General features: G+C 44.5%; 2 protein-coding genes across 3 annotated transcripts in view; both read left to right on the forward strand.

The window, feature by feature from the left end:
* The window catches only part of LOC137274703 (WW domain-binding protein 4-like), a 38,842-nt gene extending 13,853 nt beyond the window's left edge, over positions 1 to 24,989 (forward strand). The window contains exons 6-9 of one of the 2 annotated variants that reach the window (XM_067808052.1): positions 19,966 to 20,118; positions 21,824 to 21,918; positions 24,136 to 24,380; positions 24,470 to 24,989. In XM_067808052.1, the coding sequence (XP_067664153.1) occupies positions 19,966 to 20,118; positions 21,824 to 21,918; positions 24,136 to 24,380; positions 24,470 to 24,659 (683 nt within the window). In that variant the 3' untranslated portion in view covers positions 24,660 to 24,989. The remainder of the gene's footprint in view (positions 1 to 19,965; positions 20,119 to 21,823; positions 21,919 to 24,135; positions 24,381 to 24,469) is intronic. The other variant, XM_067808053.1, reaches the window with a different exon arrangement.
* On the forward strand, positions 3,238 to 4,449 carry LOC137274726 (uncharacterized). Its single transcript, XM_067808068.1, has one exon. The coding sequence runs from the start codon at positions 3,238 to 3,240 to the stop codon at positions 4,447 to 4,449; it is 1,212 nt and encodes a 403-aa protein (XP_067664169.1).
* Positions 24,990 to 25,239: the final 250 nt, after the last annotated feature.

Here is a 25,239-nt window from a genome sequence, read left to right on the forward strand (position 1 = left end):
GGTGATGTTCTCAGAATGATAGTGTGTGAACATGTTTTGTATTGTCAAGTTGATTAGTGTTTGAACACGGGTGATGTTCTCAGAATGATAGTGTGTGAACATGTTTTGTATTGTCAAGTTGATTAGTGTTTGAACACGGGTGATGTTCTCAGAATGATACTGTGTGAACATGTTTTGTATTGTCAAGTTGATTAGTGTTTGAACACGGGTGATGTTCTCAGAATGATAGTGTGTGAAGATGGGTTGTGTTGTCAAGTTGATTAGTGTTTGAACACGGGTGATGTTCTCAGAATGATACTGTGTGAACATGTTTTGTATTGTCAAGTTGATTAGTGTTTGAACACGGGTGATGTTCTCAGAATGATAGTGTGTGAACATGTTTTGTATTGTCAAGTTGATTAGTGTTTGAACACGGGTGATGTTCTCAGAATGATAGTGTGTGAACATGTTTTGTATTGTCAAGTTGATTAGTGTTTGAACACGGGTGATGTTCTCAGAATGATAGTGTGTGAACATGTTTTGTATTGTCAAGTTGATTAGTGTTTGAACACGGGTGATGTTCTCAGAATGATAGTGTGTGAACATGTTTTGTATTGTCAAGTTGATTAGTGTTTGAACACGGGTGATGTTCTCAGAATGATAGTGTGTGAACATGTTTTGTATTGTCAAGTTGATTAGTGTTTGAACACGGGTGATGTTCTCAGAATGATACTGTGTGAACATGTTTTGTATTGTCAAGTTGATTAGTGTTTGAACACGGGTGATGTTCTCAGAATGATAGTGTGTGAACATGTTTTGTATTGTCAAGTTGATTAGTGTTTGAACACGGGTGATGTTCTCAGAATGATAGTGTGTGAACATGTTTTGTATTGTCAAGTTGATTAGTGTTTGAACACGGGTGATGTTCTCAGAATGATAGTGTGTGAACATGTTTTGTATTGTCAAGTTGATTAGTGTTTGAACACGGGTGATGTTCTCAGAATGATAGTGTGTGAACATGTTTTGTATTGTCAAGTTGATTAGTGTTTGAACACGGGTGATGTTCTCAGAATGATAGTGTGTGAACATGTTTTGTATTGTCAAGTTGATTAGTGTTTGAACACGGGTGATGTTCTCAGAATGATAGTGTGTGAACATGTTTTGTATTGTCAAGTTGATTAGTGTTTGAACACGGGTGATGTTCTCAGAATGATAGTGTGTGAACATGTTTTGTATTGTCAAGTTGATTAGTGTTTGAACACGGGTGATGTTCTCAGAATGATAGTGTGTGAACATGTTTTGTATTGTCAAGTTGATTAGTGTTTGAACACGGGTGATGTTCTCAGAATGATAGTGTGTGAAGATGGGTTGTGTTGTCAAGTTGATTAGTGTTTGAACACGGGTGATGTTCTCAGAATGATACTGTGTGAACATGTTTTGTATTGTCAAGTTGATTAGTGTTTGAACACGGGTGATGTTCTCAGAATGATAGTGTGTGAACATGTTTTGTATTGTCAAGTTGATTAGTGTTTGAACACGGGTGATGTTCTCAGAATGATAGTGTGTGAACATGTTTTGTATTGTCAAGTTGATTAGTGTTTGAACACGGGTGATGTTCTCAGAATGATAGTGTGTGAAGATGGGTTGTATTGTCAAGTTGATTAGTGTTTGAACACGGGTGATGTTCTCAGAATGATAGTGTGTGAACATGTTTTGTATTGTCAAGTTGATTAGTGTTTGAACACGGGTGATGTTCTCAGATTGATACTGTGTGAACATGTTTTGTATTGTCAAGTTGATTAGTGTTTGAACACGGGTGATGTTCTCAGAATGATAGTGTGTGAAGATGGGTTGTGTTGTCACGTTGATAGCATGTGAAGATGGGTTGTATTGTCAGATTGATGGTGTGGGTCTTGGGGTACAGAACAAGAGTCGGCTTTTCAGAAATTGAAGGAGGTCCTATCGTCACCACCTGTGTTGGGATACCCTGACTACACTAAAAGGTTTGAGCTACACACAGATGCCAGTACATGTGGGCTTGGTGCAGTTTTATACCAAGAGACAGAAGATGGGAGGAAACAAGTAATCTGCTACGGGAGTCGTGGATTAAGTAAATCAGAGAGGAATTATTCGGCACACCGTTTAGAGTTCTTGGCTCTCAAATGGGCAGTGACAGAGAAATTCAAGGATTACTTGTATGGAAACACTTTCACCGTATATACGGACAATAATCCACTGACTTATGTGCTCACCACTGCCAAATTGGATGCAACAGGTCATCGCTGGTTAGCAGCACTTTCAGCTTATAACTTTGACATTATCTATCGTCCAGGCCAGAGTAATGCTGATGCAGATGGATTATCCCGGCTACCAGGATTGACAAGGGAGGAAGAGGAGGAATCACAAATTCCTACAAAATCTGTCAAAGCTGTGTGCAACATTATTCATTCCCAACCGTTTGTGGAATCCCTATGCCTATCAGCTGAGGTCATCGACGTGGATCTGGACCAAGGACAAGATATCCGCAACATGACCAAAAGAGACTGGAGGAAGATGCAATATCAAGATCCAATTCTCCGACCGTGGATTGCAAGTGTGAGATCTGGAGTTAAGCCAAGGAAACAAATGATTCCACCTACAACGTCTGATGCTTGCCTCTTCAGAGTTTTTGACAGTCTAATCTTGGAGAATGGGGTTCTATATCGGCAGATAATCACAGGGGAAAAGAAGAGACTACAGCTGGTACTTCCGAGCTCTTGTGTAGATAGAGAGATGACAGGATGCCATGACGAAGTGGGGCACCCTGGACGGGACCTTACCTTTTCACTGATCCGGGACAGATTTTTTTGGCCAGGAATGGCAAAAGATACTGACGCCTGGGTACGTGCTTGTGGAAGATGTCTCCGAAGAAAGTCTCCCACCAATGCCAGAACACCTTTAGTGAGTATCAGCACCAGCCAGCCGCTGGAGTTAGTATGTATGGACTTCCTTTCCCTGGAATCGTCACGAGGATACGAAAATGTTCTGGTAATTACAGACCATTTTACCCGGTATGCCATGGCTATTCCCACACGGAACCAGACAGCAAAGACGACTGCAGAGACCTTCTACACCAATTTTGTTCAACACTATGGAATGCCACAGCGTCTCCACACAGATCAAGGAGCCAACTTTGAGGGCAAACTCATTAAGGAATTGTGTGACATATTGAATATCAAAAAGTCAAGGACCACTCCATACCATCCCATGGGCAACGGCATGTGTGAGCGGTTCAACAGGACCCTCTGTGACATGCTGGGCACCCTATCACCTGATAAGAAACGGGATTGGAAGAATTATGTAGGACCTTTAGTTCACGCATACAATTGCATTCGCCATGAGACCACCGGCCAGACCCCATTCTTCCTCATGTTTGGACGTGAACCTAGATTACCCATCGATCTTGCTTTTGGCTTAGAACTCAATAGAGAGAGGAAGTCAGTGTATCAGTATACCAAGGCCCTCCGGGAAAGACTCAGGAGTGCTTATGAGCAGGCATCTAAGACTACCCGCAGTGCTCAAGACAGACAGAAGGTCGGATATGATCTGAAGGTAAGAGGAGGAACCATTGAAGTAGGAGACCGAGTGCTGGTAAAGGTTTTGGCGTTTGATGGACGACATAAACTGGCAGACCGATGGGAGGAGGATGTACACATAGTCCTGGAACAGCCTAACATGGACATTCCTGTATTTGTTGTCCGTAAGGAATCTGGAGAAGGACGTAAGAGGACTTTACATCGCAATCATCTACTACCTATCGGAGCTATATTACCAGCAGAGGATGCTAAGCCTAAAATGAGACCAACTCCCATTCCTAGACGAAGGACCTTGATTGTACCATCTCCCTTTCAAGAGACGACATCAGAGGTGATAAATGAGAAGGAGAGTGATACCATAGAACTTGGAACAATTACAGTGCCTGTTCAGACGTTTCAAGAAGCAGCAGAAGTTCATGGCTCCCTTGCGATGAACACAGTGTCTGCTGAAGATAAGTTATCTACCCAAGAGAGGACCGGTGATGACCAAGAATTTCTTGAAGTAGAGGGATCTTCTTCTGGTGGCGACGGCCATATGTCAGTGTTGTTGGAGGAACAGCAGGACACAGAAAATCAAGAAGTTGATGCAACTGCGAACAATGATAGGGACGTAACTGGACAGGAGATAGCTGGAGTCCAGATAGCTTCCGCCGCTGCATCTACACCGAGATCTCCACCTGAACCTGCTCCAAGGCGTTCAGGAAGACAAATTAAGAAGCCTCCTTGGATGACGTCTGGGGAGTATGTCATGAGTCACAGAGTGCCACCTTCAGATGCTAATATGGACAGGAGATCCAGAGCCATTCAAGAGCTTGCAGCTAGTGGCGTTCTAGAAAGACTGAGTGGCAGCCTTTCTCAAGCTTTTATTTCCATTCTGGATGGAACTTCCAAATGAGGAGGACGTCATTTCATGGGGAAGGGAAGTATGTGGCCAGGTCAAGTAGTATATACAATGGGGGTTTTAAAACACTTTCAAGAAAAGTCTCTACAAAGCCTTATTTACTAAATAAGGCTTTGGTTGGCCCATTAGCTCTTGCTATTATTACCCCTACTACTTAACGTGTGTTGGAGGTAACACTGTGCCGTACGGTACGATCAATAATTCTTCTCTTACAAACCCCCTACCCGGCCCATCCCTCAAGTAGTATAAGTTAGGTTCGTCGGCTTTCATATCCACTTTATCTATGTTGTAAGTTTTGACTGACCATATAGGATCGGTGGCCCACTTACGGCTATCACCTTCGTGTTCCCCCGGCTGGTATAGATACCTCACTAGGGCCCTATCTGGTATCTGTTTCTCCTTCCCACGCAATGGAGCGGCCGACTCTGCAACTATTGATTTTAGTTTGATAGCGTCTGTCGGTTTCTTACCGGTGAGACGGGTGACTTCATGGTTGATTGCCGACACCACCTTGGGTAACCTCGTGACCCATTCAGTCGATCGTTTTCCAGGGGTGGCCATCTCCCTAGCATACTGATGGCCGAACAAGCGCTCAGCCAAAGTCCTATTAAATCTCTCAACTATGGCTTGGCTGCGATGGGCTCCGGCCGTGCCACGCCTGACCTTTGTATCATGTTTGGCTAGCAGTTGTGACACGGCACCCATGAACTCCCGTCCGGGGTCAACTTGCAGCTCTGTTGGCCACGTCAGCGGGCTGCGTTTATATATGCGTTCGAATCCTCTGGCTACCTGGGCCGAATCTTTCGTGGTCAAGGGTTCGGCTTCCTTGTAACGACTGGCTACGTCCACTACGGTTAAGGCATACTTGTACCTCTTGTCGTGGGGTAGGAACAGTAGGTCTGCCTGGTGAACGCTATTAGGTATGTTAATACCGAACCTCCTTCTAGGCACGTAGCGTGGTGCCGGCAAATAGATCTGCCACAGGGCTTGTTTTTCAAGCCACGCTTTGGCTTCCTCCGGGGGTACTCGCGCTATTTTAGCTAGCTTATCTACTGCGCTAGCTCCTTTCCAGTACCCACGCGGGCTGTAGTAAATAGGCTCAAATTTTTTCATGTCCATACGCGTATGTGTTTATCCCATCAATAGCTATCCAACGTTTCGTGTCCATAGGCGACAGGGACGTCTTGTTTATAGTCAGTCCGTATATCTTATGTCCATCACTTCTAAGTGTGTTCATTTTATGCCTAAAGGTACGGGTCTTGAACAGGGCTTCCTTGAATCTGGCGTGTTTGATGTGTTGTTTCACCACATACTTCTTAACCCCCTTAGCCTTCCGGATCTCACTATTGTCGGCTTTCAGTATGGAGTACATCTTAGGTCTCAAACCTATGTACTCGGCTATGGGCGTGCCAGCACACTCGTCCTTCATCTTACCTAGGACCTTTTTATTTACCGTACTGTGTATGGCATGGGTCTTAGGGTAGTCGCTGGTGTCGTATAAATCGAGGTGTTTTTTCATGTCCTCGTACACGTCCTCGGTTCGAATCAGCAGGGAATCCGTGTCAGTGTACAGCACTTCACACCTGTCACCGTACTGTTTCTTGAGCTCGTTGTAGTAAAAGTCGTACATCAGGTGTTTGGATAAATCGAGGATGCTCATCCCCACGTAAACAGGCCGGTTGAATTTTATGTGGCTTTTCTTCATGTGTAGGGCAACCAGGTTGTCTGTGAATATCTTACTAGGGTTGAATGCCGGACTGGCTATCAATCTCCTGAGCTTGTCTTCCTCACTCGACCGAACCAGCTTCACGGTCACGCGTTTCCTCAGGTTCTCCATAGTCTTACCAAACACCGAGTTGTTCATGAGCTTGTAGAGATTTTTCTCAAAATCACTGGTAGCTTTTTTTCGTAGGTCTGTGTTCATTCTGATGTAGGGCTCCATCCATGGGCTCTGGTCGAACATGAGCACCCTGTGTATTTTGGTCAGAATCATACCCAACGACAGGTACAGCTGTAGGTTGCGATAGTGAACGATGTACTTGGTCTTATTCATTAAGTTAGGCACGAGTTTTTCAACGTCTGTCACACGCCCACCTAACAAGTTATGTTGGTACTCAGACATCCAGTCTGGGTTAACCCTCATACGTTCGGGGGCCAGGGGGTAGCTGTTGTGCGATGTGTGTAATTCCTTGGTATACTCTAAGTCAACCTCGAGGATATAACCTTTGTTCGAATCTGGTGCAACCCCCATAACATCAACGTGGGGTACCCATTCGAATCCCCCTGTAGGTAGATACTGGCTCATGGCCCAGCCGTATAGGTTGTTTGCGTCGAGGTAGAGAATGTGATTGGTTGGCTTGTTAGGATCGTAACCTTTCACGTATTGATTATTTGCTTTCGCGTATGGTTTGGATGCCATGGAAATCCCACCTCGCAAGCCTTTCTCAATGAATAGGTGCATGTCGTAATCTGTGAGCAATTCCAAATTAACTCCGGTCTTTTTAAGCAAGGCGTCCCACGACAGACCTGGGCTGGTGTAATACCATGCGGGGTCGAGTTTATACTGCTTGAAACACGTTCGCCTAAACGTCTCAAACACGTCGGCTAACAGCAGTACATCTGTCCTCAAGTACAGGTCGTGATAATCACCCAGGTTCTTACAACCCAGTTTATTCCATACGTTAGTCGCGTGCGAGTAATCATCTCGTGAGACGGACGCCTCATTCAGCTTGCTATAAAAGCAGTCAATAGGGGGTAGTCTGGTCTCGGTGAACTTGACCCAACTATCCATGTACTCATAGGGGTACACACCCTTCCTCATAAGCAGGGGTCTAGTCTCGGCGTCTGTGTATCGATCGGTGATAGGGAAGGTATTGTTGGCCTTGACCAGACTGTCGAGTGACGACAGGAGGAACTGAAACGAGTCAATGAACCTAAGTCCGTTTAAGCTGAAGGAGATGTATCTCTCCATGTTGTTGGGGATGCACGTTATATTACCATCGATTTTCGCGATTGCCTGCATGATCAAGTGTGAGTCGTACCCTCTCAAGTTGTGAAAGACAACGGGGATGTTTATTGTCTTAGGGTTGATTTTAAGCTTGAGGTTGCACGCGCTGTGAGCGGCGCCTCTATACTTACCAGTTATGTGGCAGTGATCTCTCACCGAATCACCGTTAAGTGGTGAGTCACACACGTGACAGTTAGTGCTACTAGCGTGAGCTAGCCTGTCGACTCGGGTCATACGCATGGGAGCGATTCTATACAATGCATTCCTAATAATTTTTTCTTCCTCCTGCAAACACTTTAGAAACCTTTCAGCCGCGTCAGGACCCCTATACACTACTGGGGCTTTCGTTTCCCCGTCACAACGGACGACAATGTATCCAAACCCACAGGCTTTATGCTCGTGTGTTTTGTGGGTGAAGCTACCACTGGGGGGTGTGGGGGAATCCCCCACAACTAAGGCTTCGAAGTCGGCGTATATGATATAAGGCACAGACATTTGGTTCTTGTGGTTACCGAATTTTAGGATATTATCACCTTCCTTAGGCATGTCGATTCGTATGGCCGTCTGCCCCACACCTTGACAATCATCCCGGTGGGATTCTAATAAATCAGCTCGTGTGAAGCCATGTAGGCATCGTTCACAGAAGTGGGTCTTTTCTCTGTGTGCCGATTGGTCATACAACAGCCTGCTAAAGTGTTTTATCCATGTGTAGTGATACTTGTCACCTCGCTGGATCATGAATATATTGATAACTTGGCGATCCTTCACCGGGCTGACCCTGTGTACTATTGTTGTGTTACCTTCGTGCCCAAAGACATTTATAGCCAGATTATTCTGTTTTTCTACTTTAGTGATCTGGGATATGGGGGTGGGTTCATCTATACCATCCCAGTTGAGCCCATCATCCTGAGGATAATTAGAAGGCCTGTTCGGATTAGTGTCAGCTGGAAATAAGGCTGACCTGATAGCTAACCTCAGGCAATCGTTTCCTCTATTCTTAACGTTTACTATGGCATGTTTGTTCCTATAGTAGGGGGGCAAGGCTAGGTATGACCCGCCTCTGAATGGCATGTAGTTAGCTATGTCTAGATAGACATTATCGATTTTATCTACAGCCCACCCGGACCCCAAGTGTGTGTAGCGTTCTAGGTATTCTCGTATCTGCTGAAAACTGGTATCGATTGATGCGTCAATGGTCTCTGTATGTGTGACGACCTCTTGTTTACCTCGGAAGTAAGGCTGAACATACTCAGTGGCCCCTGTGGGGCCCCCAACCTGCTTATCGAGCGACATTTTCACTGTGATCTGAAACTTGATACTTCCTAGGTTATTTAGTTCCTGGTTGACCTTATCAGCTATCAGAGGCTTGATATCTGTAATGTCTATGTTTCTATCAACGTGCATGCGCCAACCTCTCAAATAGTTGCCGACAGCGCGCTCAGTGCGCACGAACTGTAGGTCAATAGCTCTATTCTGTCGTAATAATTCTACAAGCTGTGGTTTTCTCATACTGGAATACCCGCCTAAACCCAAATCGTGTGCCTCGGCTTTCAGTTGTTTTACAGTGGGACGTGCTACGGGGGTATGTGATAACAATTCGACTAACCCGGCTCTCCCCAGGTTTGAATAACCCGTGTATCCAAGCTGTTTTGCTTGAGCTTTTAATTGTTTTACCGTAGGAGGGGCTTCTAAACCTAGTAATCTCAACAATGCTGACTTCCGCATTCTAGAATACCCGATCACACCTCTCTGTTTTGCGACCCGCTTGAGCTCGCGTACAGTAGTCATAGTGTTTACACCTAACATAACCAATGTCTAATTGGGTCACAGTCACATTTATTTGGAGTCTATCTTGAGCAGTCGCCTACGTTCTTTTATGTAGTCCTTTTTATTCTCGTAGATGAGTTGATGTCTGACTACGTTCGCTCCGTGAGCTTTACATAGACAGTAGTGTCCTTTAACCCCGATACCACACACAGAACACGTGTAGTTAGGACTTCCCATATGGAAACAACAGAACCCCTGATTCCTGCATTTCCTACCACAGGCCTCGGTCTTCCCCATAAGTATGTATTCGCATCGGTATGGAGCGGGTCTCATGTTTACTTATATAGGTATTTAATTTAATTGCTTCGCAACCAACGCAGTAGCTGCTATACCCAACACTATGAAGCCCAGTTCACGATTCATTTGTCCCTTGGATGGTGTGTAGTACTGAGCGAGTGTGGGTTTATTGAGCGGTTCCAATCGTTTACCAGTTAGTAGGTAGTATTCTTTCATTGCTTCATCGACATCGTTGAATGTTTGAACGGCATGGTTTTCACGCTGGAGTTGTTCGTTAATAAAATCGATCCTCTGGAGGCGTTTTTTTAGCGTACTCGGCCTGTGCTTTTTGTAAGTTCTCAGTAGCGAGATCGTGCCGCTTCCTTTCTTCCTGTATTTCAGCCGCGTGATCATCTCGTAGTTTCGAGAAGAGGAAATTACTCCCGGAAAATGCCAGGGCATTCACTAACGCCCCACCGACCATCATAGCTATCGTGGCCATCCTATATTTATTTCATTATATTATCAGGTATTATCCCTTGTTTTACTAGGATGTCTTTTGTGGCCATCGCCATACCAAGGTTCATTATGAGCATACCCATATCCTGCAGGTTGAAATCTAGCTTGATAGTTGGTTGTTTAAGCACCATTTTAGTCAACCGAGCGTACCCTACTGCTAGACTGGCGACCACTGTGGCGTGGTATGCGTCGTTGACGAACGTTTTCCCCTCAGACATTATGTATATATAAAAATATTTTAAATTATAACATGATATGCGGGTCGACAGTGGGGGTACCCCCCACACCCCCAACAGTGGGGGTTACCACCTCACGGTGAGGGTTTCCCTCACGTGTATATAACCACGAGATAGCCAAGGCAGCAGTTACGCCTACAGCCAACAACAGTCGGGGGTTGGTCACTGTAATAATTTTATGTTGGTTACACCACCGTTTTTTACCGGCAGCTACTCTCTTAGGATTCTTCTGTCTGGTCACTTCCCCCACTGGTTCCCTGGTCTCCTGTGAGGGGGTCACTTCCCTCACTGTTGGGGGTACCCCCACTGGGGTTTCCTCCTCCCTGGCATCCATCTATACTATTATTATTATTTTTTCTCTCAAATTGACAATGCTTTGCCGTGATAATCGCCGCCGTCACTGGAGCCAACAACATACCATATTTGTGGTACAGCCCGCAGCTGATAGAACTCACGGCGTGTTCGATAAAAGGGTCTTTCTCGAGGTCCTCCCACAGGTAAAGTCGGCGCTCTGGTGGAATGGGAAGGAAGTATGATACAATACCGGTGTATATCTGGGTCATAGCCGATCCTATTGTCTTTGTCATTTCTGCTCCGAGCCGGGACTCGTATCTAGCGTACAGCTTATCGATTTCTTCGGCTGACATTTTGTGAATTTTATCCGGAGTGTAGTCTCCAAAGTAATGTTTGGCTTTGCCGCCAACAGCCAACGCCACCAGTTTCTCTCGCTTATCATCAGTGGGGGAACCCTCCACCAACAATTGTTCGAGCAATTCCTCACACTCCATCTTATAATATAACAAGTTAGATTTAGTTTTAACTATATAATACCCGATGCAGAAAAAACACAGAGAAATGAAGGTTAAGTTGCACACGACAAACACTTCAAATATCATAGCTATACTTAGCATTTGCTTAGCTTTAGCTTAGCTTTGCTTAGCTTTGCTTAGCTTTAGCACACTCTATATGCTACTGGTTGGTCGGTCTTGAGCACGAGCTTAGCGTGTTTAGTTTCAGCGAGCTGTTTCTTCACCCGTTCCCGTTCTAATTTGCTCATCACATCGTTCTCTCTCAAACACTCCTCGAACGAATCCCTGTCCTTGCAGTGAAATAAGGCCACCCATCGCGTCTGCTCCCTGAGGTCTTTCAACACCGAGTTGAACTTCTGCGTTAGCACCCAGACGCTGTGATTTGCATGCCGGCCGGAGAAGGCCAGGTACGATAGCATGTCTCTCTTTTTTGTTATCTCGCGATTAGCGCTGCAGTCGTCCAGTATAAACAGCGTCGGTTCCCCTTTAAATTTCTCGTGAAGAGCTTTCAACCAGTCCTGCAGGCGTGTTCCAGGGTCGATTTTGTGTACGTCCGGGTCCGTCATCACCCAAGGTCGCGCGTACGTTTTATTCATGCTCAGAGTAGGGCACATGATTACGATGTTATCGAACACATCCTTGTAGTAACCCTCCAACATATCCAACACGAAAACGGTCTTCCCACAGCCAGTCTGCCCGCACACTATGGCGCAGTGTGGGTCAGTGGGCAGTGGGGGATACCCCCCATCAGTAGATGGCTTGCACGAATCTCCCATTATCTATATTAAGTTGCGCGTCCATAATAACGTACAGATATAATTTCAACTTACCAGCGGGTTGAGCCTTCTTAGTAATCTGGATGGTTATCCCTTCGCTACCGTTATCTATACGGCGCCCGCTACCATGCAGTTTATCATCATCCGTGGATCGCATGTCCAACCATAGGGCGTACTTGGTGGTCAGGTATTCACCGATCTGCACGGAGCCGAGGTCCAGGTCCTTTGTTATATAATGTGGGGCTCCCCCCACTGTCCCTGGTAGCTTTTTTATCTCATCCCACTGCTGGTGTGGTCTCATACCATGACTGAACAGCTGGTTGGGCACGCCCTCGATGGTCACTTCCACCTTTTCAATCTCGGGGTTGAAAAACTTCTCGCTGTCCCTCCGGAATGGTTCGTAATCCTCCACGGGGACGACCAGGATACCTTTCATCGATCGCGCCGGCACGTTCAGGTTGATATTCCACACAGTGTCGCTCTTATCTCGCACGACTGATCTATGCCTCAGTACGCGATCGTACAGGATAGCCATCTTCCCAGAGTACTGGCTTCGAACCTGCCTGGCCAGCTCCGGGCTAGTGACCATGTCGAACTCCAGAGAGATGTTGTCTATGGTATAACTGGCCTCATCACCGTTCGGCGTACGCACTACTTTGCTATAGTCGTTAAACGTGAGCTCGTATTCGAGCCTATCACCCAGCGCGGCCTGGTAAAACGGCGCGTGTCCCGTGAGCAACTCGAAGTCGAGCGGCACGCAGAATCGATTCCCGTATGCTCGAGCGATGGCCTTTTCACCGTCCGATAGCTTGTCTAGCTGGTCTGGCGTGAAGGCATACCCTATGCGCGACCGGGTTGATTTGCTGATACCCTGGTACACATCATTGACTCGTTCTCCCTCGCTTTTCCAGAGATCCCCGTAGCAGTGAAACACGTCGCTGTCGTCGATGCTCAGCACCTCGTTACCGCTGATCTTGACGGTCATTTTCTTGATGATAGCTCGACCCACGTTCCGCACTAGCTCGCGTTTGTCGTTGTCGGAGGTCAACGTGATATTGAACGCCAGTCGAACAGTGCCTGGTACAATGAGGTCATTCTCACCAAGGTTTGGAAATCTAACCAGCAGAGTTTGATTCTGGTCTATCTTGCTGGGATTGTTGGTGATGGTCACCGACTGGCGCACGGCTCTGGCGCCTAGTGGCTCTCTCAATCTTCTGAAAGGATCTAATTTTCTGCCGTACATTGTTATATAAAGGAAATATATTTTTAATACTAATGGATGAAGACATACCTATGGATGATATGTGGGGCGATAGTGCCCAGGCATTCGATGATGATCAGGAGACCTCATTCAGTACTTACCTACAGCCGGCTGTCGACGCAGTTGAAGATATAAACAATCAGGAGACCTCATTATCGAAGAAAAGGGCCGAACTCATTAAGGGTGCCGTCGACGATTATTACAACGCAATTGAAAATAGAGACAACATCAAGCAGCCGGGAAGGGAACATTCCAAGTTTACCCTCATCAATAAAACGCTGCGTTTGAAGGCTCACCCGGATGCCGATCTCGTGCATAAAAGCACGGGAAAACCGCTTGCCTTATCAACATTGGCCAGAAAATATGGGATTGACTTTATCCGCGATGAACTAGGCTTAGAATATTACGGTGGCGCGCGACCTAAGATTCCTCCGAAGTTAGTTCAAAGTCTGGAAGGCATCAGGGACGCCCCATCGGATCAAAACATGACTTATGATATTGAACAGGTGTTGGCCGACTACGAGAACAAGCACTTCCCAGGTCTCGAATTTACCTTTCGGGAACTGCGGGGGTTGGACCTGATGATGCGAACCATTCGTGGTCAGCTCTGGAAAAGCACGGCCAAAATGAGTGAGAAAGACGACCACATCGCCTATGAAAAGAAAAAACTCGGTGAAACTGAGGACGAGTCTATGAAAGCCACCATCGAGGAACGAATACGTAAGTTGGAAGATGAAAGGCAGACCTGGCTGGAGACAGCGTCCGGCTTCAAAGAAAAGCTTAGATCCCAGGCCAGCCGTGTGCGGGAAACCATCAATCAAGTCCTCTACCGAGACACCACGTTAGCAGACAGGATTCGGATATTGTTCCGGGAGCAAGGAATCACCATCGCCAGCATTCTGACTGCATTGGGTTTCATCATATCAACCCTGGTGGTGTCACTGACAGGGGGTACCCCTGTGGGGCCTGCCGGCGGCGGAACCCCAAGTGGCGGTGGTGTTAAAGACTGGATAAAAAAACTCGGGGAACACCTAGCTAAACTGGCTGGTAAAGCCGCCGAAGCCCTTCCCGGCATCCTGGGTAGCATCGTCTCGTGGTTGTTGGGCGCTCTGGCTAAAACTGCCATGTGGCTCAGTCAAAACCTGTGGGCAGCCATCGTCGCCGTGGCGGGTCTGGTGTACGTAGCGGCTAAGAAATTTTTAACCAAATAAGTCCCAAAGCTACCCCACCAACCACCAGGGCCGTTTTATTATCAATATGATTGGTGGCCTGAATATGGGGGTGTGTAGGGGGTACCTCCACATGAACTTTAGACTCCGGGGGTGGCGCCACTATACCCGTTTCACGTGGTGGGATGTGTGGGATATAGGGGGTGTTAATATCGGGGTTGATACCCAACTTTTGATCCGCCGTGGCTATGACTATTTTGTTGTTATAACCCACCACTTTTTTTACTCTCAGTTGCATATCACTCGGAGCCATGTACAGCCCCACGCCGAACACGTAATTGACTTTCGATCTGGCGTATTCTAACACGTTTTGGTAACGGTCGATGGCCCGCGGGAGATCAACTGGAGAATTTATAGCATCCTCAACGTTGGAAACGAACTGTTTCTGAGCGTCGTAAGCAGTTCCCTTACCGAGGATGTTGGAACGCGTCATCGACTGCGCACCCAACAGCGCCCACACGTACGTTCGAATCGAGTCGTTCAAGCGTATTGTGCCAGCACGAGTGAATTCTTTCGATGTTTTTGAGATCATTTTAGTCCAGGCTGTGGCTGCATCAGGATTGGTTTGCTTTATACAGCTGACATGGATCTTTTCATTCGTTGTGGGGCCTGTAAATGTATGACGGTTTGGGTTGTATGAACCATCTTTAGAGCCGGCCTGATATGTTCCGGACCTGTAGAAGTACACGAGAACTATACCGAGACCATGGTTCACACCAGGAAGGCGAAAGTCTTTATTCGTTGGAATCTCAAACTCCCCACAAACACGTTCATAAGCGCGTTTATCATAGGGGTTAATCGTCATACTCCACGCTTTATCTTGGGGAAGAGGAGCACTTATTTCCTTCAATATTCGTCTCGTTTGATAATAAATATGAAACAAAATGACTGCCTTACTCAGTTCGTCTATACCGTAGTCTGGTGTCACACCCGACCCTGTCGTCGCACACCACACAGCAAAGTTGAGTTGGTTCTGCCAAAACTGCATTGGGTTTTGATTCCAGTTTACCACCGCCTGCGCGTTATTAACGGACACGATATAGTTTTCAAAGATATTAATAAAGGTTGTTTTAAACCCCGTACTACCTGCCACCACGATTTTCAAGTGTGCTAAATCCATATTATAATATATAATTTATATATTATAATATGTACATAACACTTCCAGGAATAACGAGCGGTGAGGCCGTTCAGCTGACGCACGCGATCGATAATACGTCAGGCCAACTCGAAGTCGCACTCTGCGATATCACCTACCTACCGCAATGGACTAACATCAACGCCAGCAACAATAAGCTGTTCGTCAGTGGAACTCGCAGTCAGATAACTGACGGCTACTACAGCGTGTGCTCTTTAAACGACGAGGTCTTCAAACCCCTGGGAGCCGAACTCAAGATGAACGACTCAAACGGCACAGTGGTGTTAATCAACAACGGAAGAACCTCATTGAGGCTCGGCCGACCATTAGCGAGGATACTCGGTATGTCTCCTGACGAGATAAAACCAACAACAACCATCACAGGCACGAAGTTACCCGACCTAGTACCGTACCGAGAGCTGTACATTCATCTCGGTCAGGTGAGCACAACGTACAACATTCAAGGAGGTCACCCTTCCACTATACTGAGAGCAGTGCCGGTGAAAACTGAGAAATACAACGACGGTAGAACCGAGTCGTTTTCACCACGGCAGTATAAGAGATTAACCCAGGGTAACATATCTGAGCTGATAATATCGGTGTTAGATATAAATCATAATCCTGTAAATATAGGATACCTCAGCTTAACGCTTCATGTAAAATGACCAGCGCACAAGGGCCCGGAGTGAAAAAATGCGTCAATATCGGGATCTCCGACCTTGGAGACACGCGCGGTTTCAACGCTCCCGGAGTAGATGGTAAATCGTACGCCTTGCAACTGAAAAACAACATTTACAAACGCGTTGAAGTCTCCGGTGGAACCCTAAGTGATATAGTAGATACCACAAGAGCAACAGTCAACACTAAGTACGCCCTTGTCAACACCGGTGATAACTGGATAATATACCCATCGTTCGGGGGTAAACTGTTCGACTTAGACGATGTTGAGAGCACTACCGTCGCCCGAAACAAGCCATATATGCTCGTCTTCACCGAAGATGATAAGTGGGTGTTGTTACCCGATAACGACTGGTTTCTCAATATTAGGCTCGGCTCCCCTTACGTGTTTACTGATAACAAAGACAACCACCTAAACAAAGTCGTGAACAATGGAACCCTGCTCGTGGCTTATGTCCCAACTCAGAGACGTAGCGTAGTCGTCAGCCCACTCAACACTATGGCAGCCCACATGCTATCGAGTAAACTGACCATACAAAACGTGACATTGCAGTTGGTGTCTGAATTCGAAGGCGTGGTCAAGATACTAGAGAGTCTACCGGCAAACTCAACACTGATCATCAAAGTCTACCTAGGGGAACCATCGGTGAATGATGTCGAGATCGTGAAGGGGATCAAACTCGGGTGGGTGAAACGACACCAGTATCAAGTTTGCAACGTTTACGTGCGGGTGGGTGTTGGAGCCGACACCAGTCTGGAGGGGGTCAACGTGATCGTGGAAAACAAAATATCACTAACCAAGATCTTCCTGTCTGACAACATACACTTCATGGGTATGAAGTTAACCCCTGAATTATTATCAAAAAACCAGTTGGAAATTATATCGTAATAGTATAATAATGACCAGTCATCGTCCCAACACTACGCTTAACGACCTAGGAGATACGGAGGGATTCGATCAGCCTGGTGAGGAAGGTGAATTATATATCCTACACTTCAAAGACAACGTGTACAGACGGGTGCCGTTACCAGATTTAAAAGAGCCCCAATGGCTGATCAACTTAACATTCACCTCACCTTATATCACATTAAATAATGGGTTGGTCTCTAAGATTAAGAACAACGGTATCTGGGCCGGGGATTTCATTCCGGAGAGGGCATTAGTACACATAGAATCTATTGGTCATGAAAAAAAAGGGTTAGGTGCTTATCCAAATAATAAATTAACATTTAGCAGTAATCTTGATAGAATATCCTCCCCTTTCACCCTCATCATAGAAGTCTTCTTTACGTCTTTATTCGATGGAAACCCCCCAATAGTACACCAAATTTTACCCGGGGTGTCAATACACTGGTCTGACGTACACATAGACCGATATTGTCGTATTGTTATACAACGGGATACCACGGGTCCTATAAACCACTTAATAAGCCTCCGTGGGGTTTTTATTACAACAGGAAAGTCTATTAGCCTCTCACCTATTGCCCTGACTAGTAGTCTAGAACTTGTAGACTTCAAATTCATTGATAGACTTTTAACTGAAACCCAATTAAAATATCTTTCAAAATATATATTATAGGATGGGTCTGTACCCAGTCGTAGAGGAAGTAGCGAAGACGCTGGAAACCGTAGATGGGTTCCGCTTGAGGCAGTTATGTGATGTGAAACGCCAACTAGAACAAGACCGTGACACGCGGAAAGCACTATGTAAGAAGTACAATAGAGCTTTCAATATCGTGGACGGGGCTGACACTACCCTTATGGCAACCAGCATGGGACTAGGGGCGGCAGGTGTTGGGTTGTTAGCTACCATCGTGGCCGCACCTATAGTGCTAGGTATTGAAATAACAGCTGGGGTGGCAGGGGTGTTAGGGTTGGCGCTTAAGTTAGTATCACGCAGACTGCATCGTAAGGTATTGAAACACGACGAGATCAGGATTCTGGCCGAAGCAAAGCTCAACACAGTAAGTGGGCGTATTTCCACGGCACTCTCTGATAGTAAGATCTCAGAAGAGGAGTTTCGTTCAATCCTCTCTGAACTCACAAAATATAACGGAATGAAACAAGATATTCGGTCCAAATCTCGTAAGTCTGCTATCAGCGAAGACGAGAAAAAAAAGTACATAGAACAGGGGATACAAAAAGCCCAACAAGCCTTTATTATGAACACCAAAGAGATCATAGGCGGTTCACGTTAAACTGTTTCATCGATATAAACGTGACATAGGCACAGTGTTACCTCCAACACACGTTAAGTAGTAGGGGTAATAGTAGCAAGAGCTAAGGACCCAACCAAAGCCTTATTTAGTAAATAAGGCTTTGTAGAGACTTTTCTTGAAAGTGTTTTAAAACCCCCATTGTATATACTACTGGTCATGTTTTTAATCGTTATTAGTTTCATAGTCTATACGTTTCAATATTAAGAACTTGTATATAGTTAATATATAGTGTATAGGTGTCAGCTTTTATGTGTACAAATAAAATATAACAAACCCTCTCAGTTAAATGTATCCCTGCACCCACAATCACTCCAATTAACAATAGTCTCTCTACTGGGTCAGGCCAGCTTCTGACCCATGCGCTTCCACTCTGCACATGCTTCTTTTGTCTTTCTGTCTCAGTTTCTCTGGTCAGCTTGCCACCTATTGTCTGCTAAGTTTTAAAGGTTTGTGTTACACACAGCTTAGTGGCAGTCAATAAAGATCATAAAAAGAGGAGGATCAGTTCAGTATATTGGATGTTTTATGGAGTTAATGAGGAGTTTATCAGAATGATCTTCGACAACTCAACTGCATGAGAGGTCGTAGTCACTCATTGCCACACAGTGGGTCACCTCAACTATTCATTTTAATTGAAATAAACGGCTGTCAACTATAACCACAAGTAGCGTTGTGTTGCGTGCACCCCTCCACCAACATTACCCCTCTACCCGCTACTACATTAACAAGCTTTGTGTTGTCATATTAATAGTGTTGAACATGGGTCGTATTGTCAGATTCATAATATGTGAACATGGGTTGTGTTGTCGTATTGATGGTGTTTGAACATGGGTTTCCTTATTGTATTGATAGTCTAGGAACATGGGTTGTGTTGTTAGATTGGTAGAGTTGAGCATGGGTTGTATTGTCATATTGATGGTGTGTGAACATGGGTTATGTTGTTGGATTGATAGTGTGTGAACATGGGTTGTGATGTTGGATTGATAGTGTGTGAGCATGAGGTAAGTTGTCAGATATTTATTGTGTGAACATGGGTTGTGATGTTGGATTGATAGTGTGTGAACATGAGGTAAGTTGTCAGATATTTATTGTGTGAACATGGGTTGTGCTGTTGGATTGATAGTGTGTGAACATGAGGTAAGTTGTCAGATATTTATTGTGTGAACATGGGTTGTGATGTTGGATTGATAGTGTGTGAACATATGGTAAGTTGTCAGATATTTATTGTGTGAACTTGGGTTGTGATGTTGGATTGATAGTGTGTGAACATGAGGTAAGTTGTCAGATATTTATTGTGTGAACATGGGTTGTGATGTTGGATTGATAGTGTGTGAACATGAGGTAAGTTGTCAGATATTTATTGTGTGAACATGGGTTGTGATGCTGAATTGATAGTGTGTGAACATATGGTAAGTTGTCAGATATTTATTGTGTGAACATGGGTTGTGTTGTCAGATTGATAGTGAATACATGGGTTGTGTTGTTGGATTGATAGCATGTGAACATGGGTTGTGTTGTTAGACTGGTAGTGTGTGAACAAGGTTTGTGTTGTTGAATTGATTGTGTGTGAACACTACCTATATCTTTGTTGCAGAAGCTTCTAAATCCAACCCGATAACAAAGAGGGAATCTGTCAACCAGGAAGGGTCTGAGGAAGAGGGACCTCCAGATCATGTGGATGTGAAGGAGTGGTTTGAGGCAAAGTCTCCTGAGGGCTACACATACTACTGGAGTACTGTCACAGGAGGTGAGTGATTAGGACTTCAGGAGTCGGTGATGAGACATCAGGGGGTTAGTGACCCGGATCAGTGATGGGGCTCAAGTGGCTGAGTAATGGGGACTTGAGGGGTTTGTGATGATGTCTTGTGTGTGAGTTACCAGGGTCACTGATGGAGCGCAACTGTTTGATGATGTGAGTCAAGGGGTTAAGTGATGGGGTTGGGAATGAGTCATTTGTGTCATGGATGGGTTATGAAGGTGAATGACCGGACTAAGGTGTTTAGTGATTCAGAAGGTGAATGATGGGTCTAAGGGGTTTAGTGATTCGGAGGTGAATAATTGGGTCTAAGGGATTTAGTGATTCAGGAGGTGAATGATGGGTCTAAGGGGTTCAGTGATTCAGAAGGTGAATAATGGGTCTAAGGGGTTTAGTGATTCGGAAGGTGAATGATCGGTCTATGGGGGTTTAGTGATTTTTGAGGTGAATAATTGGGTCTAAAGGCTTTAGTGATTCAGAAGGTGAATGATGGGGCTAAGGGATTTAGTGATTCGGGAGGTGAATGATGGGTCTAAGGGGTTTAGTGATTCGGAAGGTGAATGCTGGGTCTAAGGGATTTAGTAATTCGGGAGGTGAATAATTGGGACTAAGAAGTTTAATGATTTAGAAAGTGAATGATGGGTCAAATGGGTTTAGTGATTTGGAAGGTGAATGATGGGACTAAGGGGATTAGTGATTCGGGGGGTGAATGCTGGGTCTAAGGGGTTTAGTGATTCGGAAGGTGGATGATGGGTCTAAGGGGTTTACTGATTCGGAAGTTGAATGATGAGACTAAGGGGTTTAGTGATTCAGAAGGTGAATGATGGGTCTAAGGGGTTTAGTGATTCGGAAGGTGAATGATGTGTCTAGGGGGTTTAGTGATTCGGAAGGTGAATAATTGGGACTATAGGGTTTAGTGGTTCGGAAGGTGAATAATTGGGTCTAAGGGGTTTAGTGAGTTGGAAGGTGAATAATTGGGTCTAAGGGGTTTAGTGATTCAGAAGGTGGATGATGGGACTAAGGGGTTTTGTGTTTTTTGAGGTGAATAATTGGGACTAAGGGGTTTAGTGATTTGGGAGGTGAATAATTGGGACTAAGTGGTTTAGTGATTCAGAATGTGGATGATGGGTCTAAGGGGTTTAGTGATTCAGAAGGCAGATGATGGGTCTAAGGGGTTTAGTGATTCGGAAGGTGAATAATTGAGACTAAGGTGTTTAGTGATTTGGATGGTGAATAATTGGGTGTAAGGAGTTTAGTGATTCGATAGGTGAATGTTTGGGACTAAAGGGTTTAGTGATTCAGAAGGTGAATGATGGGTCAAAGGTGTTTAGTGATTCGGAAGGTGAATGCTGGGTGTAAGGGGTTTAGTGATTCGGAAGGTGAATGCTGGGTCTAAGGGGTTTAGTGATTCGGAAGGTGAATGATGGGTCTAAGGGGTTTAGTGATTCGGAAGGTGAATAATTGGGACTAAGGTGTTTAGTGATTCAGGAGATGAATGATGGGTCTAAGGGTTTGAGTACAGAGGTGACTAATGGTGGTCAAGGAGGTGAGCGATAGGAAAACTAACACATTTGATTTTCAGCCTCTGGGAGACATTTGATGGTGGAAGGGCAGTGAGGAGTTAAAGTTCAAAGTTCAAGCAGTTCACTTCAATGATCTGATCACATCCCACTTCGTGTTCTTCTGGTCTTGGCAGAATCTGTGTGGGAGCCGCCTGACTCATTTGTGGCACTTACCGAGCAGGAACAGACACAGGGAGGGGAGACAACCAAGGAGGCAGCTGCCCATGAAGTAAATACCAGTAACATACTACATGTATATGTGAACTATACCACTCCTGACCTGGTGCTGTCACCTGTTTCAACACAAGGGCATGGATACTCCACCTGGAAATAGATGCATGCTTAAAGGGGCACTGATGCGGAGCAATTTCCATGGACAGGTTGAAACTTTTGTTATTGTTTTTCTCCCATGAGTACCCAGATGATATCCCAGAATTTGTGACTGGTTCGTGATCTCTGCTGCGCAGTCCGTATGCGCAATTTAGGGTTTAATTATAGACACATCAACTAAGGTGAAGTCATTTTTACTTCATTACAAATGTTTTATGAAAACAAAAGAAACACTTCGAAGGTTAATCATCTGCCAATGGTGAAATGGTAATAAACTAGTAAGACGGAAAAATAACGAAGCCAATGTATGTCTCTATATTTTGTCTCATGACCCTAATTAGTTTATAGTCATATTTGTATGATTTTGAAAATTAATAAAAGAACACACGATCTGCTTATACTTATAGTAAATTTTTAACATGACTGCCATTGTGGATCCTGTTTCACACACATATGCGATCTAGTGTGTGTTTTCTGTCATATAGATTCTGCTGAATGCTACAACAAATAAATTAAAACAAAATGGAAATAATGAATTTGAAACAGACTAATTTTATAGCAACAATGTCAGGCTACTACCTTGTTCAGGAATGTACCCATTAATATCCACATACAAGAACGGTATTCCATTTACCTGAAGCTGATAAATAATCCTGCTCTATGTTGTGTTTCTTACAACAGTCTAATTTGTGAAAAAGTAACACATCGTTTCACGTCTTTCACACTGGTGAAAACCTGATAAACCTCTCATTGGTCACCCAAGATAGCACACCTGGCAACTAATTGAATCATGTCCGCCATTCTAAGTAATTTAGTTAAAAACAATTAGCAATCAATCAACGCAATGGTGGTTAATTGTTTGAAGGGAGGATGTTGTTTTTTCACTTGCACTTTAAGACAGGATGTAGTCAGTACAGATTAGTACATCTACACAAACTGCCTTTTGACAAATCCGCTGTAGAAGATAAAGGTAATTAGTCAATCAGTGTGTTATCGGTTAATCCTTTGATCGATGTTTGTTTTTGTAACTCAGCTGATAAACCCTCTTGCATTACTTACATGCACATATTACATAACATACAATACATTTGCCATTACAGACCTTAATTTGTAATGTTGAGTATTTACTCCAAACAGGAGAAATGCCAAATGGGAACCTTTGTTGAGTAACCTGAGTGGTGGTATCACTAATTATACCCGTTATAAATTCATTAACTGACCATCAAGCGAATGATGACAAATAACATGTGTAGGTTTATACCATCAAACACGAGTTACAGCATGAAAGATGTAATCTGTGTGTCACATGCAGCCTGAAAACACTTAGGGCTGAAACTGTTTTGAGCATACCAACGGAACTTTGTTACATAAGAAATACATACAGGCATTTGCTGTGTACTTAGGTAAATAGGTGTAATCAGGGTTTTTTTGTAGGTAAATTTTCAGATTTCTCTACCAATGGCAAAGTCAGTGTTTTTAGTTTACGAATTCAAATAAATCAACTGTGTGTTTTTATTATCATAGATAATAAACCAAGGTGGCTACTATAGGTACCAAAATTTACATATGATATTTGCTGTGACAGCTGGGCCAACACTTAAAACTATCCAAATATGAAGCTTTGCAAAATGGCTTGCTACGTGCCTGTAGACATCATATTTTCACATAACATGATTAAATATCGAGGTAAAAAACACAGAAATAGAATCAGTCATGATACCATCCAAGCATCTGAAAAAAAACTACACTGCTGAGATATTTGGTTACGATCAGACAAGGAATACCATGGATATTTTTAAATAATGGCATATGATGGGTATCCGGCCTCCTGACTGTTTAGGTGAAGAAATTCTGCTAATGTGGACCAGAGCCCAGTCCCTTTGTCCGTCATGTTCGAGGGAGCGGGCGCTGACCGATTTGCAGTTTAGTTTCATAATTAGACAGTTGGCGAGAAACATTATTCGCTCCGCATCAGTGCCCCTTTAACTCTCAGCTTTGTGAACAGTTTTATGCTCTAAGCACTTTAAGAAATCTAACTATGCAACCGCTTAAAACAGCTTTCTGCCACTCTTTCTTTTTAAGTTGTCAAGGTAAATCCATTATTTGTTGATTTCAGAAAGAGAATGATTCACTGAAAAGGAAATGTGATGAAGAGAGTACAGGAGATATAACTCCTCCATCAATTCCCCTTCCTTTAGAGAGCATCCCCCTGCCTAGCGATGAACCCTCCGCACCTACTGACAACCTCCTACCTGTAGACATCCCCCTTCCAGCTGATGAACCACCCCCAAAGAAGAGGGACGACCCCAAGTGGGCACGATGTGCTTATGGTACATGGGAGACAGTCAGGGAGGCTGAGCCGTGAGTGTCTCTATCACACTTTCTTAATATGACAGTCTGTATGTCACACATACTTCTGTATGCTGCTAACCTTAATCATTTGTTTCCAGTCCACCCAATATGGAGCTGCCAAGGATGGTGAATGAAATTCCTCTCCCTGATCTCCCGAAGCAGGAGCCCAAGTCACGGTTCAAGGAGAAGAAGGTGACCTCTCTAGGAGGATCAGGGTCAGTGACCTTCAAGAAGAGAAAGTTGGCATCTGGCGCACGGAATGTCCGACAGAGAGACAGTGATAATTAAATAGCTGCTGTGAGACAGACAGGATGACTGAATGGTTTCCATGGGACTGGCTCACAGAGATAACTAATGAATGGAGGAATGCTCATATTATTTTTGTTTATGTTTTAGACATAAACACAGTGTGAGAAGCGATGTGCAATGGCTATATTCTACATCACACAACATTTTACAGATGAAGTATTTTTATGTCAAGAAAATTATTGAAGTCATAGTCAGCATGTGTGTTTTTGTTAAGCAGCTGCCGGACACAGAAACCATCGACATCACACCACCCTCTTGTACATTGTTACAGTAGTTTCAAATTATAATTTCAGATGTGTCACAGATATTTATGTGTGTATGTCTTAGTATCTGAGTTGGTACTTCACATTCATGTTTCAGTGTTTAGGTGACCTGTGAAGAGCCGGGGTAGAATTAATCTTCCTTGATAGCATCTAACATAACACAGTGACTGCCATCCATGACATATGCCTAGTTCCTGGGGCTCCAGAATTTGGAGCAGTCTGTAGAGTCTATGTATACTTCCCATGGAGCGTGCATGCTTGGAAGGTGCAGCCTTAGGACTGAGTTTATGTTCTAC

The sequence above is a fragment of the Haliotis asinina genome, chromosome 2 (genome assembly GCF_037392515.1).
Source record: "Haliotis asinina isolate JCU_RB_2024 chromosome 2, JCU_Hal_asi_v2, whole genome shotgun sequence".
Taxonomy (NCBI): Eukaryota; Metazoa; Mollusca; class Gastropoda; order Lepetellida; family Haliotidae; genus Haliotis; species Haliotis asinina.

Excerpts from the sequence above, each read along its gene's own strand:
- LOC137274726 (XM_067808068.1), top strand. The coding sequence starts at position 3,238 with ATGTGTGAGCGGTTCAACAGGACCCTCTGTGACATGCTGGGCACCCTA.